The sequence below is a fragment of the Xiphophorus couchianus genome, chromosome 21 (assembly GCF_001444195.1).
Source record: "Xiphophorus couchianus chromosome 21, X_couchianus-1.0, whole genome shotgun sequence".
Classification (NCBI taxonomy): Eukaryota; Metazoa; Chordata; class Actinopteri; order Cyprinodontiformes; family Poeciliidae; genus Xiphophorus; species Xiphophorus couchianus.
In genome coordinates this window covers 7,754,979-7,771,073 of record NC_040248.1, presented here as the reverse complement: position 1 = coordinate 7,771,073, position 16,095 = coordinate 7,754,979, and the positions used below count along the sequence as shown (strand labels likewise).

Below are 16,095 nucleotides of genomic sequence, written 5' to 3'. Positions count from 1 at the left end.
GCCACCACAGGTTCAAGTCCCGACCTGTTGACCTTTACCACACGCCTTCCCACTTTGTCATTCCTGTGTCAATGCTGTATTCTTGTTGGTTGAGCAGCAGGCTCTACTGATGCTTTTCAAAGACTTGAGCTTTTCAGACAAAAAAAATGTGAACATATTTTGCATAACCCATAGACATATCCTAACCTGTTTAAGGGTGCAGAATAAGTCACTTTTAAACTTTGTTTCATGTTTTTTTCAGACATTTTTGTCAAAACCATCTCAGTCCATCTTCATCTTTCATCCGAAGTTGACAGATTTGGTCAGATGTTTGAAACTTGGACACGATCAGGTCCAAACATGCATCGCATCTGGGTTAGGAATGAATAAAGCAGGAAAGTCCTGACTTCAATCCTGTTTAAAATTGATGAGTTTCCAATAATTCCAGATAACAGAAAAGGTTAATAATAATAAAGCAATTTATTTGTAAATAAGAATGCCTATACAGTATATACAGTACATATGACAGTCTGAATACTAGAAGGAAAAAGGCTTGGCAAAACAAAGTGGGTCCAACTCCCAGACTGAACTGAAAGGGAAACGGAGAGCTATTCTTGAACACGCAGTGGTTTGATGAGGGATTCCTGACCCCTTGCAGCAATTAAATATACACAATCCAATATAAACAATAATCTGTACACCATTGTATGTAAAACACGATTGCACAACCCAACAAGTTCCACATTGTGTGCGTTTGAATCCAACAAGGTCTTGCTGCCTAAACTCTGATAAAGTAACATGAAATGTTGAGCTCTAGTTTATTTGTTTTTTTTGGCAACTCAACAAACACTCGGCTCATCGTTCCTGCTGCTGAGGAGAAGGTTCTCCAGTGTCAGTTTCCCTCTTTACCCAATGAAAACATAAGGATACACACCCAGCTAAAGGGACAGGGCTAACCACAGACAGTATTTACACCAATGGGTTGGAGGTGCGTGGCTTTCTTTACAGTGTGCGTTTCGATAGTGTGCAGGTCGACACGATGACGTTTTCCCCAATCCGAGCCGCCTCGTCTTGTCCTTCCTCGTCGAGGTCGTCCTCTTGTGCTTTGGACGCTCACTCATGCTCCGCCTCCTCTTCCACCTGGAGCTCCTCGATGGTGTCCATCGGGGTGGGGGAGTCGCCTCCCTCCACAACCAGCTCATTGGACATCTCGCTGTTTTTCTGAGAACAGGAATGAGAAATGTGCTTTCTGACGTCAACAAAAAAGGTGAGAATAAAAGATTGCAGCTGCACAGCAGATACTGCTGATAAGTGTAAAAACGCAGCGGTTAAATAAATATGCTCCTACGTGATGATACAATAAACTGGACCCTGCAGAACCTCCACTAACTGTAAATCTTTGCAAAGTAGAAGAATTTGCAAAGACAGTCTGGGTTTCTAACCACACGGCCAGACAGATTTAAATGAATGCGGCAAAAGCAAATGAAGTGGATTAGTAAAGCTTGCCAACAATAGACATGCTACAGCGGAATATCGTCTCTGCTACCTGGAAAGTGAGACCTAAACAAGCAATAGTGTTCAGTCAGAAGCCTCATAAAAATTGTTGAAAGACTGACTGCTACTGGAGATATTTCCTACGCACAATGACTCTGAAGATAATTGGCTGCTATGAATCAATTTAACTTCCTTTTGGGATAAATAAAGTCTTTTTTTATTGCTTGTTTTTTTTTTATTAGGTTATCAATATCTGTATTGGATTTTTATTACACTTATAAGGGTACCGTTTGGGGTAAAGACTGTCGGTTTTTGCTTTTCAGTCCGATTCCTCCAAAAATAACAATGCCTAAAAATCAGTGTCATTACTTTTTGATCAATGTAGTTTATTTTTATAAAATATTGAATTGTTGAGGTTTTTCCTCCTTCAAAAAGTCAGACTTTAAAACAGAAAAGATTTTTTTTTTTTAATATGAAAAACATTTTAATGGATAGAGCTGAAGTTGTTGAAACGATTCAATGCAGTGAAATGATTTATTATTTTTAGATAAAAGTGCCTGGTCAACTTAGAAGTGATTCAAAGGCTAAAGGAGGATTTCTGCATTTTTCTTGTTTTACTTTGTCTTGTTTTTGACAACATAACAAAAAAAAATAAATAAATAAATAAAAACCTGCCCCGAGATCCAGCAACCGGTTGGACTAACACAAAAGGAACAAAAACAACAGGAACATAATTATCCAGGTTATGTTCAAGGAATAAAAATTATATGCTATTTTTGTTTATGTTCTATGCACATTGCCATTAAACCATAATGATGTAAAGCACAGAACAGGTCTCACTTTGAGATTAATCTTGATTTTTTTTTTGTTTTGTTTTTGCAAATTTAAAAAGAGAACAAAAGCAAAAACAATGGAGATAAGCATTAACAGTCTGGAATGGCAGCTTCAGGTGTTCTGGGCTACGCCTCCAGAAATGTGGTCCACTTGGTTTGGCAGATAAACATTTACACAGTACGCTGGAGTAACTCCAGACCAAAAAGTCAATATTCTTTTCAGACCAGATCACTTTTGTGCTTTCTGAACGTTCAAGCTGGTTATTGTGTTAATTTGTCCACCATAAAGGTGAGTTGCATTAGCAATAACCTTCTGGATGTTTCTGCCATTTGCCGTGTTTATTACTGCATATCCACAAACAGCAGCCTTTGTACTTCAATCCCTTGTACTCTGTACGTTTTTGTGTGTTTATTCTGCAACCATTGTGTGACCTCTGTCACTCCTATACACCAGACAGTCCCTTCTAGCCATTTTTCTGGATGTAATACAGGCACAATCCAATCCAATCAGGTTGTAGAAACATCAGAAAGACGATCAGTGGAAACAGAAGCATCACAGCTTAATTCTGGCAAAAACTTTGAAAACGCAGAAAAATCATCCAATTTTCAGCTTTTCAGTGAACGCACGATACACGCCAAGCATTGCATTTCTTCAGGGAATACAATATTACTACTGCTAACCTCATTAGAAGGTTCTCTGTTTTGTATTTTTCTGATACAAACAGCTATGCTAATAAATGAAATATATTTAAAAAAAAAACTCCCTGAGGTTGAGACAAATTAAATTGACATTCAATAAAAATGTTAATATGAACCTCACTTGTTTTTTTATTGCATGTTTATTGTGTTCTGGGTTTGTTTTAATGGTTTAATTATATACTTTTATGAGTTAAAACCTCTTTTAGGAATAAGGCGAAAAGAGAAGCTTGTATTTCTCTTTTGCAGAGACTTTGAACAATGTTGTTGGGTTATCATCCTTTCCACTGTTTGAACATCCCATCAGTGCTAAGAATAAACATCTCCCAGCTTTCCTGTCAGACTTTTCCTCTTTGCGTGCCATCACTGAAAACAAGCGTCAACATTCTCATTCGATCTGAACGCTTCATTTATAATTAAAGACGGCAGGAAACACCTTGTTCTAGATACGGAGGGGGGGGGAGCTCAAAACGTGTTTGCAGTGATCTCACCTGTTGTCTATAAACATAGCAGGCTGCTATGGCGACCATCGCCGACTCCCCGACGAAACCGGCTAAGAGGGACCCAACGCCGAGTGTGGCCCCGTGGACCCTGCAGCAGAGGATTACTTTAATCTGATGCCTTTCTTATCGCGTTTCCACGTCGGTGAAGGCGAGTTCTTCTTCTTTTTCAGCAGGTGCACTAAACGCAGGGCTACAAGTCAACTCTCTGGTGTTCACTTACCCCATGTAAGGCAGCACAACCAGGCTGATGATCAGGACGACGATACGCAGGACGGAGCTGGGAGCCAGGACGAAGGTCTTTTTCAGGGTCATGAGCCATCCTGTCAGATGAGCCCGAACGGTCACTGCAAACACACAGAGGAAGGAGGCGTCAGGGAAACATCCCACCTCACAGGGCCGTGTCCAGGTTCTCTTCTAATGGGGGCCAAGCAGGGGCACAAACTGTAGAAGGGTGGCACGCCAACACTGCAATTTTTAAATGCACTGCAGTTTTAGATTACATTGAGCAGTGGAATAACAAAACTATATTTAACCAAACAAAACGCATGGATCTGTTTAGCAGTAGATTTTTTGTTACAGTGACTTAGGATACAAGCTAATTTATCTAGCCTGTAGATTTAAAAATGCTAAACTTATTCAACTTAACTTTTATTAAATACTACAAAGATAGTTTACAAATAAGTGTTTGATTATCCCCTTTAAGAAGATTTTCTTTTCTTGATGCAGTAGTCTGAGGCTGGTTTTCTTATTAAACATCACATCAACCTGCCAATGAGACTAAAGATGGAAATCTCATTTGTATTAATGCCAATTAATATGTAATGTCCCATTTAAAAAAAACAGAAAAAAAAACAACCACAACATAAAGAACATTTCTATCATCTACTGACTTGGAGTGCAGACAAAACTAATCTCTGTACGCCATGATATGAGCAAACTGATTGGTGGCTCTTGTGGCGATGGTCAATCAGAGCCCTGCCCCCTTCAGCCTCCCCTACGAGCAATGACCTGTGACCTCACCTGGCATCGGGAAGAAGGAGAAGATCCGAAGCGGCGCCACGCAGAGCGCGGCGAAGGTGTACTCCACTCCGATGACGTCCACCAGGATCTTTTCGGACACATGCGGGGTCCAGAACAGCACGAAGCAAAGCTGGGCGTTGGAACAAATGGATCAATTATTCTTCAGGACCTGCTTTAGTGATTTTACTGCAGCTGAACATTTCAGGCTTTTGAAGCTCTCGCAAAACAAAGGAGCTGCCGAAGCACGAGTCGTATTAGCATCGCACCTCAAAGCACCGTGATCAGTACATCCGAGGAGGAAACCGTCTGATCTGATCATGAATAAAACATCCACGTGTTGGAAACCATCAAATGGATTCAAAAGACGATCGATAACTATCCTCTCCACTAAGACAGGGAAGTAGAGCATTTGTCTGACACAGATGCATCATAGTGCAGCTTCAGAAGCTCTCCCTGATGACTCGTCAAGTGTTGCAACTTTGAGCAACAGCAGATCAGCTGGTGGATTTCTGCAGTTCAGTCATGGAAAACGGCGAGCAGCTCAAGGTGATCCAAAGAGCAAAGCTTTTTAAACCGCTGCACTTTAGAAAGCTTTGAACAAACAATCAAGGCTGAAACGATTAATCAGTCTAATCATGATTAATCTAATAATTGTCAGCTAACTTGGTAATCAATTAATTAACTGTATTATACAAACTCTTCAAATAAAGGCCATTTGCTGAAATAAAGCAGTAACTAAACCCAAACTATAAAAAAAATAAACATTTTGCATAAAAAAATAAACAACCTTTTGCAATAGCAAAACTTCTCCGATTCCATAGATTTAGCTACACTTGGTTCAAATTCTGAGGGAAAAAAAAAAATCTGTACTATTCCGTTATTAGTTAATCCAAAAATTAAATCAATACACTATACTATATTGATGTTAAGTCAAGCAGAAAGGAGTTAGAAGTATTGCTTTGATCTGCAGATGCAGCAAAAAATTATCAAGCGTATGGTAGTGGGGTACTATGCTATTGCATTTTAGGCAACAGCATTTTTCTTTTCTTTTTTTTTTTTTTTTTTTTTTAAAAAAAGGGACATTTAATTGTTTATTTGCACATATAGATGCATTTCTAAAATTGTTTAAGGAAGCCTTAAGAGTTTAAATGAAATCTGCAAAATGTGCCCATTTTCTATCCTTTTAATCGTCAGAATAATTGATAGATTAGTCAATAACTAAAATAATCATAAGCTGCAGCCCTACTTTCAATCACTCATCAGTTCCTCAGTCAATTATGTTCGCAGAAATGAATTAAAGATGCCAAAGGTTTCTGCAAATCTCAGGTTTTCTGGAAGTTTGTTCCAGAAACCAAATGCTGCCTCCGTTTATTTCTGATACAGCCGACTGCAGAAGTCCTTAAGGCATAAACAGGGCTGCGAACAATGAGGCTGTGTCTGAACGGGTGCATCCATCCAATTGAAATTTATTTCAGTAGATCAATTAATAAAACTTAAATTTCAAACAATATATATTTTTGTGTATTTCATTTAAATTTTGAAGATTCTGGTTTATGGCTACCAAACTTTAAAATTCAGTTTCTCAGAATACCACAAACAAAAACGATTTTTAAAACTCAGAAATGTCGACATCATTAAAGACTGAGCATGAGCTGTACAATATATAAATTCAACATTTTGTTGGGGTTCATTTTGCATGAATTACTTTATAAATTCATTGTAGCGTGAAGATCAGCATCAGGCTTCTCTAAGACATTCAGGAAGCTCCGGACGCTTTATTAAACGGCCGTGTCTACCAACTCCACAGATACCATAAATAAGTATTTTCTGTCAAATTTGACCTTTTGGTTGAAATTAATCTCAAAATTTCAGAATAATTTGGCTAAAATCCGATTTTTTCCCCCCCTTCTATCTAGAACACCCCCCAATACTTGTCACATTATCACATGTAAATTAAAATCTTCAGAGAAACTGTAATTTGAGTTTTTATTTGGTACAAACCTAAATGAAATGTTTAAAATGCATCTCTCAGTGTAATAAGTCTGCGCAATCTACTGAAGTAAATGTTTGAGGACTTCAGGTGTTTCAAGAGCTTTCGTTGCTTGATGAACGGTTTAAAACCCAGTGCTCTGGTTTCCAGACTGGTCCCAGCTGAAGAAACTGGACTGATCACTTGTTTTCCCATTTCTCAGCTGATGTTAATTCTCACTTTGAGCTGGAGGTTGGAGGTAAACCAGAAAAATGAAAAATCAGCTGAAAAGTTGAGGATTTGAGCCAAAACGTGGGAATGGATTACTTGCTAATTAGTAGTTTTGGTTTACCTCAGCATCTATCATTACTTTACTTGGACATGGTCACATGAGACTAATCTGAAAGGCCTCGGGCAAAACCTTCTTCTGCTCTGACTCAGCTGCGGCATCTTCTCAACAAGCTGAGACATCCTGAACGATAAGCTTGTTCTCATAAAGTTGAATTACATGTTGATCTCTGTCACACACACTCTGGCTCCGCTGCAGTTTTTTCCTAGACTGCTTTACACAAGTTCACAATCACAGCAGGTCTTGACACGTCAGGATCGTGTTTATCTCTGTACACACACCCTCATGTTCTTGTTGACAACTTTGTGATTCTACATCTGGGGTGACAATCTCCTCCCCTTTGTTTTTTAAAGACCAAAACTTTACCCCAGATTTCCTGTTTTTCCTTACTTGAGCAGAGAAGTGACTTAAATAACTGCAAAAGCACAACTGAGCAGCTGAGAACTGAGGTGGGATTGACGATCAACTCTTCAGAAAAATAAACACCCTAATGTAGACGCCTGCATCACTGCAATCCAACACCAAGTCCATTTGCATGAAGGCTCCATCTCCGAGCATTAATATGCAGGTGTAAGGTCTAAAGATTTTCATAATTTACTCAGTGTGAATTTATTTTTGCCTGAGTACATGCAGCTTGAATAAAGAAATAAAGAAATTCCAGCATGTTTCAGCATAACACCTACAGCTGGTTGTATGAGTCCTCAGATGGAAAAACTGGCAGTCAAATCACAAAAACAACTATAAACAGCAGTGCTCTTTTTTTATGAGCAAACTGTTCCACATGTTGGTGTGTTGCCTCTACACAAAAACAATCCCTGAAGCCACTGAGGTCCTCAAGTTGAGAGTTTCTGCAAACCCTTAACTTGCTTCAGAAAGTTGTCAAATCATGACAATTTTTCAATGATAAAGGATTTCAACATAAGCAGCAAAAACATGCTAACATGCTCATTTATGTGCAACCAGCAGGTTTTTAGTTGCTTTAAATTATTTAACTAGTGGATAGTTGAGCCCGTAGTGCAAGATGAAGACTGAAACGCAATATTGGCCAACATCTGATTTAGTTTTTAGTAGTTTTATGGATTTATTGAACTGAAATAATCATTCAATACACATTAATTTGCCGTTGCACTTTCAGACATACAACTCATGACATGGTGGAAACTGTTCATACAAGAAAACATCTAAACACCGAAAATCTTGGATGATGTAAACATGATGACTTCGTCCTCCAAACAGATCAGGTTTTTTATTAATTTTATAACATCTGTTTCCCATTAGGCATTTATTGGTCGACAGCCGTACTGAATATAAATAAACTGCATTTTGCTCAGTATCCTCTCTTTATTCCATAATTCCAAATGTCTCCAACCCACTTCCTCTCTTTGGTCAGTCTAATCCATCTATGTTGCCAAATATATAAAAATTAAAAAAAAACAACAACACAGTTTTAATGCTAAGGCAGTGAAGTGCTGCATGCATTCATACTATGCAGGACATTTGATATATTTTGCAGCTAGAAAGCTTAGCTCTGATGCAAATTAGCATATTATTTAATAAACTGACAAAGCACTTCCCAATTGAGAAGTGCAAGGATAAAGATGCAGGGTTTTCCCCAGAGTATGTTGCAGTTAGCACAAAACACATTCAGATTTGTGTTTGTAATGTGACAAAGTGGGGAAATCTCTTAAGGGGTGTGAACATCTTTGTGCTTACCGTGAGCGACAGGGCCAGACAGCAGAAGGTAAACTTTTTAATGTGCGATTTGTTAACTGGGCTGCCAGCATCCATCTTGTTGCTGGGATTGTTCTGTCGCGAAAAAGGTCAAATCGTCGTCATGCAGTACGCCACATCTAAAATATATAAAACTGTAAACACTGCAGCGTCTGGTTTACCTTGTCAAAGGCCGGGTACACGGCTCTGAGCTCAGTCAGCCAGCCGTAGGGCATGTGACCCACTGGGTATGTGGCTGTGAGCACCGCCACGGCCTGCAATGACAAACACAGGACAGGTAGAAGTCACCCGCTCGCCGTCACTTTAAATCTAAAAATACCACCCGGCTAAATCCATCCCGGCAGCCTAACAACAGCCAGCCTGGGAGCCGCACACGGCGCCTCTCACTTTCCCAGAAGTTTTTTTAGAGATTCATCCGCCTTGAAGCTCACCGTTGTGTCGCCAGTGACAATAGGCAGGAGCAGCAAAGTCACGCAGGAATGTTCTCGAGCCGTGTAATCATGTCCCGAGTTTCACATTTGCGTGGTGAATCACTCAAACAAACTACTGGCAGTCTGCGCTGTCACTGATTTCCAGTCAGTTCGTTTTGGTAAACAGCTTTTTTTTTTTTTTATTGTCTAGTAGCTGCGCTGGTCTCTGTGAGGCAGAAAGCTCCAGAGGGAGTCTGGCATTTCAACTGGGGAAATCCAGGGTATCTACAGGTTTCAGCAAGTCAAATTTAAGACCTTTTTTAATGCCACCTTGAATGAAATTTAAGATTGAAAAGAATAAATAAATATAGGGGACGGTAGGAGGAACTTGAGATGTTACAATCAAGCATAGCAAAAACTGAGAACCTGGCTTTGTACCCTCAATAGAAACAAAAAGATAGTGAGCTAGCTAGCAAGGGTACATTAGCAGCTAGTTAGTGGTAGCCAAAAAAAACCTTGAGTGACAGAACAAAGAGGTTTGCAAGCAACTCAAACATTTACATGACAGAAAAGTTCCACAAGGAAAACAAAAAACAAAAAAACTTAAACAGTCCTGCCACGGCAAAATTTAAGACCTGTGATTAGGACCATCTTACATTTTTTAACTAAATTTAAGACATTTTAATGCTTTAATTTTAGACACAAAAATGTAAGACTTTTTACAGATGCGTAGACACCCTGAAATCCAAACACAGCTGAAGAGGTATTAGGGAACTTTAGCAGCAGCTTCGCTTATAAAAGCATCTTAAATGTGCATAGATAATGAGGTGCCGGCATGATGTCTACTCTACGCACGCACCTCTGTGGCGTCGGCAGACCCCTTGAGATCTCGAGACACAAACAAGTTGACGATAGGTCGGCTGATGCGCTGCGTGGCCAAGATGAGCGCCAGTGGCCACCAGAAGCTGAGCATCTTTTTGATTGTTGCGTCGCCCTGCAGAAACAAATAAGCAATTTGTTTATTTTGATTCTTCACATCGTGTAAAAACTCCTCTATCCAAAGGCACAGACTGTACCCCAACGTCAAGCCCGCTGGACTCTGGAATGTTGTCATGGATGTTGCAGTAGTAGCCGATACCGACGATGCTGAAGCGGACCAAGGCACCCATGTACAGGGAGAGGATTGGGATGAGAATGGGCTCCACACATTCCAGGTTACTGTGCAGGAACATGGCAACGAACACAATCTGCAGGAAACACCAACATTACTTAGAGGTGCATATGTCTAATATTAATATTATAAAACACAGTCTGAACTGCAACATTTGCAGATTGTTCTATTTCAAATGTCAGAATTTCACAATTTTTATAAGATACTCAACACAAAGTATTTGTCTTTTTACAACCAAATATTTATAATAAGCTGAATGGATAAAAGTGAACTTTTCTGCACTTAAACCTGCTGTTGTTTAATTTATTGATGAATATAGCAAGTATTTTGAAAGACAGTGAATCAAATCCTTGCTTTATAAATCAGAATACATTTCTTCAATCGACCTCAAAATAATTTAAAACTAGATGAATTTCTTTTAATACAGCAAATGAGCAAAATTCTTTCCCTTTCCAAATTTTGTAACAAAAAGTTTGGCCACATAAAAACTTATGCTGGCCAAGATTTGGCTCCTGGGCCTCGAGTTTGACTTGTGGATGATCTAAACAACAAAACAAGGAATAAAGCCGAGAATTTTAATATTTATCAAAAATGTATTTTATTCTCCTCCTTTTCCAGGTTTGGGGATAACTTGAATGAAGACCCAAATTTACTCAGGCATTGAAACTCTGAAAAGAAGCATTTTTTCTGTTGAATTAAAAACAAAAGCATCTCGTTACCTGAGCCACAACATCAGAGATGGAGGCAGAGCCCACAATGACACTGTACTTGTGCTTGAGGAGGATGCCTGCATGAATCCATGCCTGGAAGAAAAATTAACAGGGTTATTTTACATTTTAAAAACTTTCATTTTCTATTTTTACTTGAAGGGACCAGAAAAACAGAACTAGAGGATTAAAACCTTTCTAGGTCATGTGCGCTTAAATACATGATTCCACATGTGGATTAATCCCACTTTTCCGAACACTCACCATTGCATCCAGCAAAGGGAATGCAGCTAGGTATAAGAATGCCTTTCTCGTCTTTCGCCCAACAGATTCATCCACTTGGTGGAGTTTATTGATAATGTAGTATCCTAAATCTGTGTATGCTAAAGGGAAAAAAGAAGGAGACAATATATCAGAGATCTTTGTGACCGTTTTGATAAAAAAAATAAATAAAAAATCTGATTGTAAATTCTCCCAAGAAAAATAAAGTTGTCAACAAAAACTTTAAAATCCACCAAAAACATCCCGTCTACAGGACGCGGTTTAAGCGCAGGGTGTCATCATCCCAACCCTTAAACACACACCTATCAAGATGTGGAGGACGAAGGCGATGACTCCGGCCGTCAGCATGCACAACACAGCCTTCCTCCGGTCGCGCCTGCTGTTCACAAACACCAAGCCCACATTCTTGAAGTCGCTCATGGGACCAGTGAAGAACTTCATGAGGGAGTAGGCCAAGCCATAGCTGGCCAGCATCTCCACCGTGTCCTCCTTGACTGTGGCTATGCCCCTGTTGAGAGCCTGGATGGGACAGAGGAGATGAAGAGACGGCGCAGAGATAAGAACAGATAAAGGCATCTTCTGCTTAAAGTAATCCCACACTGAACTTTTAACAGTTGCAACCACTGGTTTAAATGCATTTTATGTTAATTGTGGAGAGCAAGGAAGCAGAAAGATGGATCTAATACAATATACAAAGCAATGGACTAAGAAGAAATTGAATTAGTGAATAGAGTTCACTTTATCTCATACAGCAGTTTTATGAAGGCCCCACAGGCTGGAGGAGCTGCAAAGATCAACAGCTATAGGGTGGGGTATTCTTTTACCAGGACAACCTTTAGTTGTGCTCATAAATCTGGCCTTTATGCTGGAAAACAAAGACATTAAGAAGTTTTATTTGGAGTGGAGAGAAGATGCTTTTGTTCAATGAGACCAAAATTGAACTTCTTGGATTTTGAGAAAATAACACTGCAGATCATCCTGAACACGTCATCCCCAAAATCGTCATCATCATCTTTAGTAGGGCCAGGAAAGCTGATTGGAGTTGATGTAATGATGGAGGAAATAAACACAAGTGAATCCTGGGAGAATTGCCGTTTAAGACTGCAACAGCCATAAGACTGTAGTGGAGGTTCATCTTCCAGCAGGAGAATAAACCTAAACAGACAAGAGCTTCAATAGAATGGCAATATGTTTCAATGCTGTGTTCCAGTTACCTGGAAAGTGGGAATTCGGAGTTGAGAGTTCAGTGTCCTCGTTAAGAAGTCAGAATTTCAAAATGGCGACGCCCATAAACATCGTCTTCATTACCTCTTACAAAAATTATTTTAAGCTTTATTCCATAAACAAACTCCACTTTTAATTTGTTCAATTTAGAATTGCAGGAGTCATGTGACATTTAAATTTCACTCTTACATCTATATCCTGTAAAATAAACATGATTTTACCTAGTCTTTCTACTGTTGAGGCGATGAGCGGCCATATTGAAAAGCAAAGTCAGCCTTACATGTCGTTAGTAGTGAAGGTAGTCGGAGTTGCTCCCAGATTCCCAGAAGGAATTTTTGACTAGGAAGTTGGAATTTCCCACTTCCAAGTACAACTAAAATGTAGCATAATTACATCTCTGTAATAGCACAGCTGAAATAAATGACTGAATTACCCCTTGAGCATGGCATCTAGTTTGACAAAGATCTGTTAACGAGTCACTCATTTGATTCAAGTGTGTTGGTGCAAAGGTTAAAGGTTGCAGGATTTTAGCTCTTGAGGAGTTGGAGATAAAATGACCTAAGTCCATCTAGAAGTCTGTGACAAAATGAGAAAACTGCTGTTCTCCATGCATCCAAAGAAAAAAAAAAGGCAAAAATGAGAAAAATCTGCAGAGACAAACTTTCAAAAATGAAGCAAAGCTGGTTCCAGAATATGTTCACTGAGGCCTGAATACAGATGTGCTTCATGGCTTTCAAATGTTAATTTGAAAGCCAACACCCTAAACTAGAAGTCTGCAAACTTTGCAATCCAAACAGCCATTTTTGCTTTCAGTCCAGCAACCGCTAACCTGTTTAGAACCAAACAACTTTAAAGTTTTTGATAAATATCTACTAAATTTGTCAAACATTTTGGCAACCAGATCATTCAAAGTGCCTTATAAGAAGAGAAACTTGAAACGACAGTAAGAAACCTTACATTGCAGCGGTAAACCATTTCATTTCTATTTTTAAGTATAAAAATAAAAGAAAGCAAATAAGATAGATATATTTTTCCAATGGGATAATTCAATGTGCAGAAAATTATGTAAAAAATAAAATAAAACACATTACTGGTCCTTTTTGTTGCAGAAATTCTGTGAAAACTGTTCCAATAAAACACTGAAAACTTCTAAAACCTATATTTAAAGCCATTAGCTGATTTTAGCCAAAGTTATTAAGAACTATTGTAAAAGGTCCAATGAGCGACTCACAGCTTTGGAGCCTCAGGTTGCCAACTCCTGCCGTAAAACATGGCACCATCATGCTGCATCATCTGCTTTACAAATAAGAGCTGCCTTGTGTTGTTCTGTCACACTAAATCCCAACAAAGCACATCAAGGCTTGTAACTGTAACATGACAAATATGTGGAAACGTTGAAGAGGAGATAAGCTCAGAGCGGTGGCATGACTTTGTCTATTATCTCTGAGCAGAAGGCAACTTCTCCTAACAGTCCTGCAAACCACTGGTTATCTGGAATCGTTAAATGATATGTTTGGATCAAGTGACAAAGACCCAAACACTGAACCAAACCGAGAGTGGGTTCACTAAGTTATGTGACCTTAACAGCTCCAAAGGCCTGATTGTTCCAACTACAATTTATAATCCTGGTATTTCTAAACCATGTTAAGAAACAGGTAAAAGTCTTTCAGAAAACATGAGAAATCCAGTTGCTTCCTTTTCAAGCACCTGGAATTATTACTGTGGGATTTCACATTAAAAAATTGAGGAAATTGTACCTTTAGCTACTTTAAGAACACCCTTTAACTTCAGGATAGCAGTGACAACAGCTGCCCCTCATCTCCCCCCTTTCCTGGTGTGTGTGTGCGCTATTTATACCATCCTACAGAACCATTACATAAGCATAATCCTGACAACTCCAAACCTCAGTGTGTGTTTTATGCCATCAGATAAACCCATCTGGGGCAGGAAATATCCAAGCCATAAAACATGATAATTACAGAGCTAATCTGCGCTCTGAAAACCACAAATGCAGCTGACTCAAGATATATAAACAAATTAGAAGGAGGATAATGTCAGGTGTAAGTGAGAAAAATAATAAATCACACCATTTCATGGCAGCAGTGACGACGTAAAAGGCCTCCTTTTTTTTATTTTTAGTTGAATAACGAGCCTGCAGGCAAAGATAGCTGCAGTTGTGGGAATAAAGATGTCTGGAACGGTCGGCGTCATATTTAGAGGAGGTTTTAAATGATGTTAGCCCGAAACAAACAAGCGAGGAGAAAATGATGGTTGGAGGGTGCTGCTATCTGTAGCGGCGTTTGAGGAAGAGGAGCGTTACCTGTTCTCCGAGGTCGATGGCAACATTGGTGATAGCCAGAGGCACCAGGAAGCGGAGGAGAGGCCAGTAAGGACTGAGAGATGGGAACTCCACCATAGTACAAGCCGCCGGGATGACAGAGCGAGGAGCATCTGCCTCAGTCTTGTTTGTTTAGGAGGGAAAATAAATCGAGGGATCCAACGATAGTGAGGCAGTCAGAGAGAGCGGGGAGTGTTAGGAGGAGATAGCGGCGGCGGCAGCGCGTCGCTAGGTGAAGCCGCTGCTGCTGAGAAGATCCGAAGGTCAATGGGAATTTCAGAGCGGCGCATCTTCCTTGAAAACCATCTTCGAACAGACAGGGGGTGTTGATTGGAGGAAGAGGAGGAGACGGAGGTGGGGTACCGCCAGGTGTTTCGGTGGAGGAATAGCTTCCCCGTTTGACGAAGCGATAATCCAAGGTTGGTTAAATAAATTGTTTGGCTGAGCTCTTGGCCGCGCCTCCGCTGGGCAGTCACGACCCTCCCAGAAGGCTGGATCCCGCTGCTGCTAAACCCGCAGGTGCGTGTGGCATCACGGTGACATCAGACGCACGAGAGAGAGAGAGAGAGAGGGACAGACAGACAGGAGTCACCACACAGAAACAGCTCTATTCCGAGAGAATATGTATGTACACCCACATTTCTCTCTTTGTGCAAGCAATTCAGCAAAAGCAGAGGCAGCCTTGCTGGCTAGTCTAAATTAAAGACTGACTCAGCAGTTTGCACTTAAATATGATGTTTATAGTTCACACTGCACCGTACTTTGGCCCCATAAACATAATATCACCTTTTGCCTACAGTCTCTCTTCTGAGGATAAACAGAGCAGATCTATGATGATTAAAGGTTTGTCAAAATCTGACACCTAGTGGACAGTAAAGGTAGTACAGATAATTTTTTTGCATTTTTTTCACAAGTGTTATATTAAAGTCATATTACTATTACAGATATCATATATTTTAGATTTTTAATATTCTTTATGTTAGCAATATTATTGCTTATTGTTTATTAAGACCCACAAACATTTATTTGCATTTTTAAGTAATGTAGTCTTTAAACGACATTTCTTTCCATAAATATCCAAATTATTATTATTATTATTATTATTATTATTATTATTATTATTATTATTATTCAGTCTTGTTTACCTTCATATAATGATTACTTACATTTAACATTTGACCATTCATTATTTTTGTTTTAAAGAAAACAAAAGACAACTTTTCTATGGATAATATTTATATTTTGTACATAAAAAAAAACATTAAAAAATATATATTTATCAGAACAGACAACCACAAGACATTGGTGGTGTATCAAAACATTTAATTTTGTTTTCTTGTTCAAAAAGTTAATAATTTGTGAGCAGCATAAACATGTGAAGCCTTTGTT

General features: G+C 39.3%; 1 protein-coding gene across 1 annotated transcript; it reads right to left on the bottom strand.

The window, feature by feature from the left end:
- Positions 1-440: 440 nt before the first annotated feature.
- ankha (ANKH inorganic pyrophosphate transport regulator a) lies at positions 441-15,195 on the bottom strand. The gene is made up of 12 exons (XM_028004796.1): positions 14,689-15,195; positions 11,447-11,663; positions 11,127-11,245; positions 10,875-10,958; positions 10,061-10,231; positions 9,844-9,978; positions 8,736-8,828; positions 8,557-8,649; positions 4,526-4,655; positions 3,726-3,849; positions 3,494-3,593; positions 441-1,200 (listed from the first exon to the last, which is right to left on the bottom strand). The coding sequence occupies exons 1-12, from the start codon at positions 14,782-14,784 to the stop codon at positions 1,093-1,095; spliced, it is 1,470 nt and encodes a 489-aa protein (XP_027860597.1). The 5' UTR covers positions 14,785-15,195; the 3' UTR covers positions 441-1,092.
- Positions 15,196-16,095: the final 900 nt, after the last annotated feature.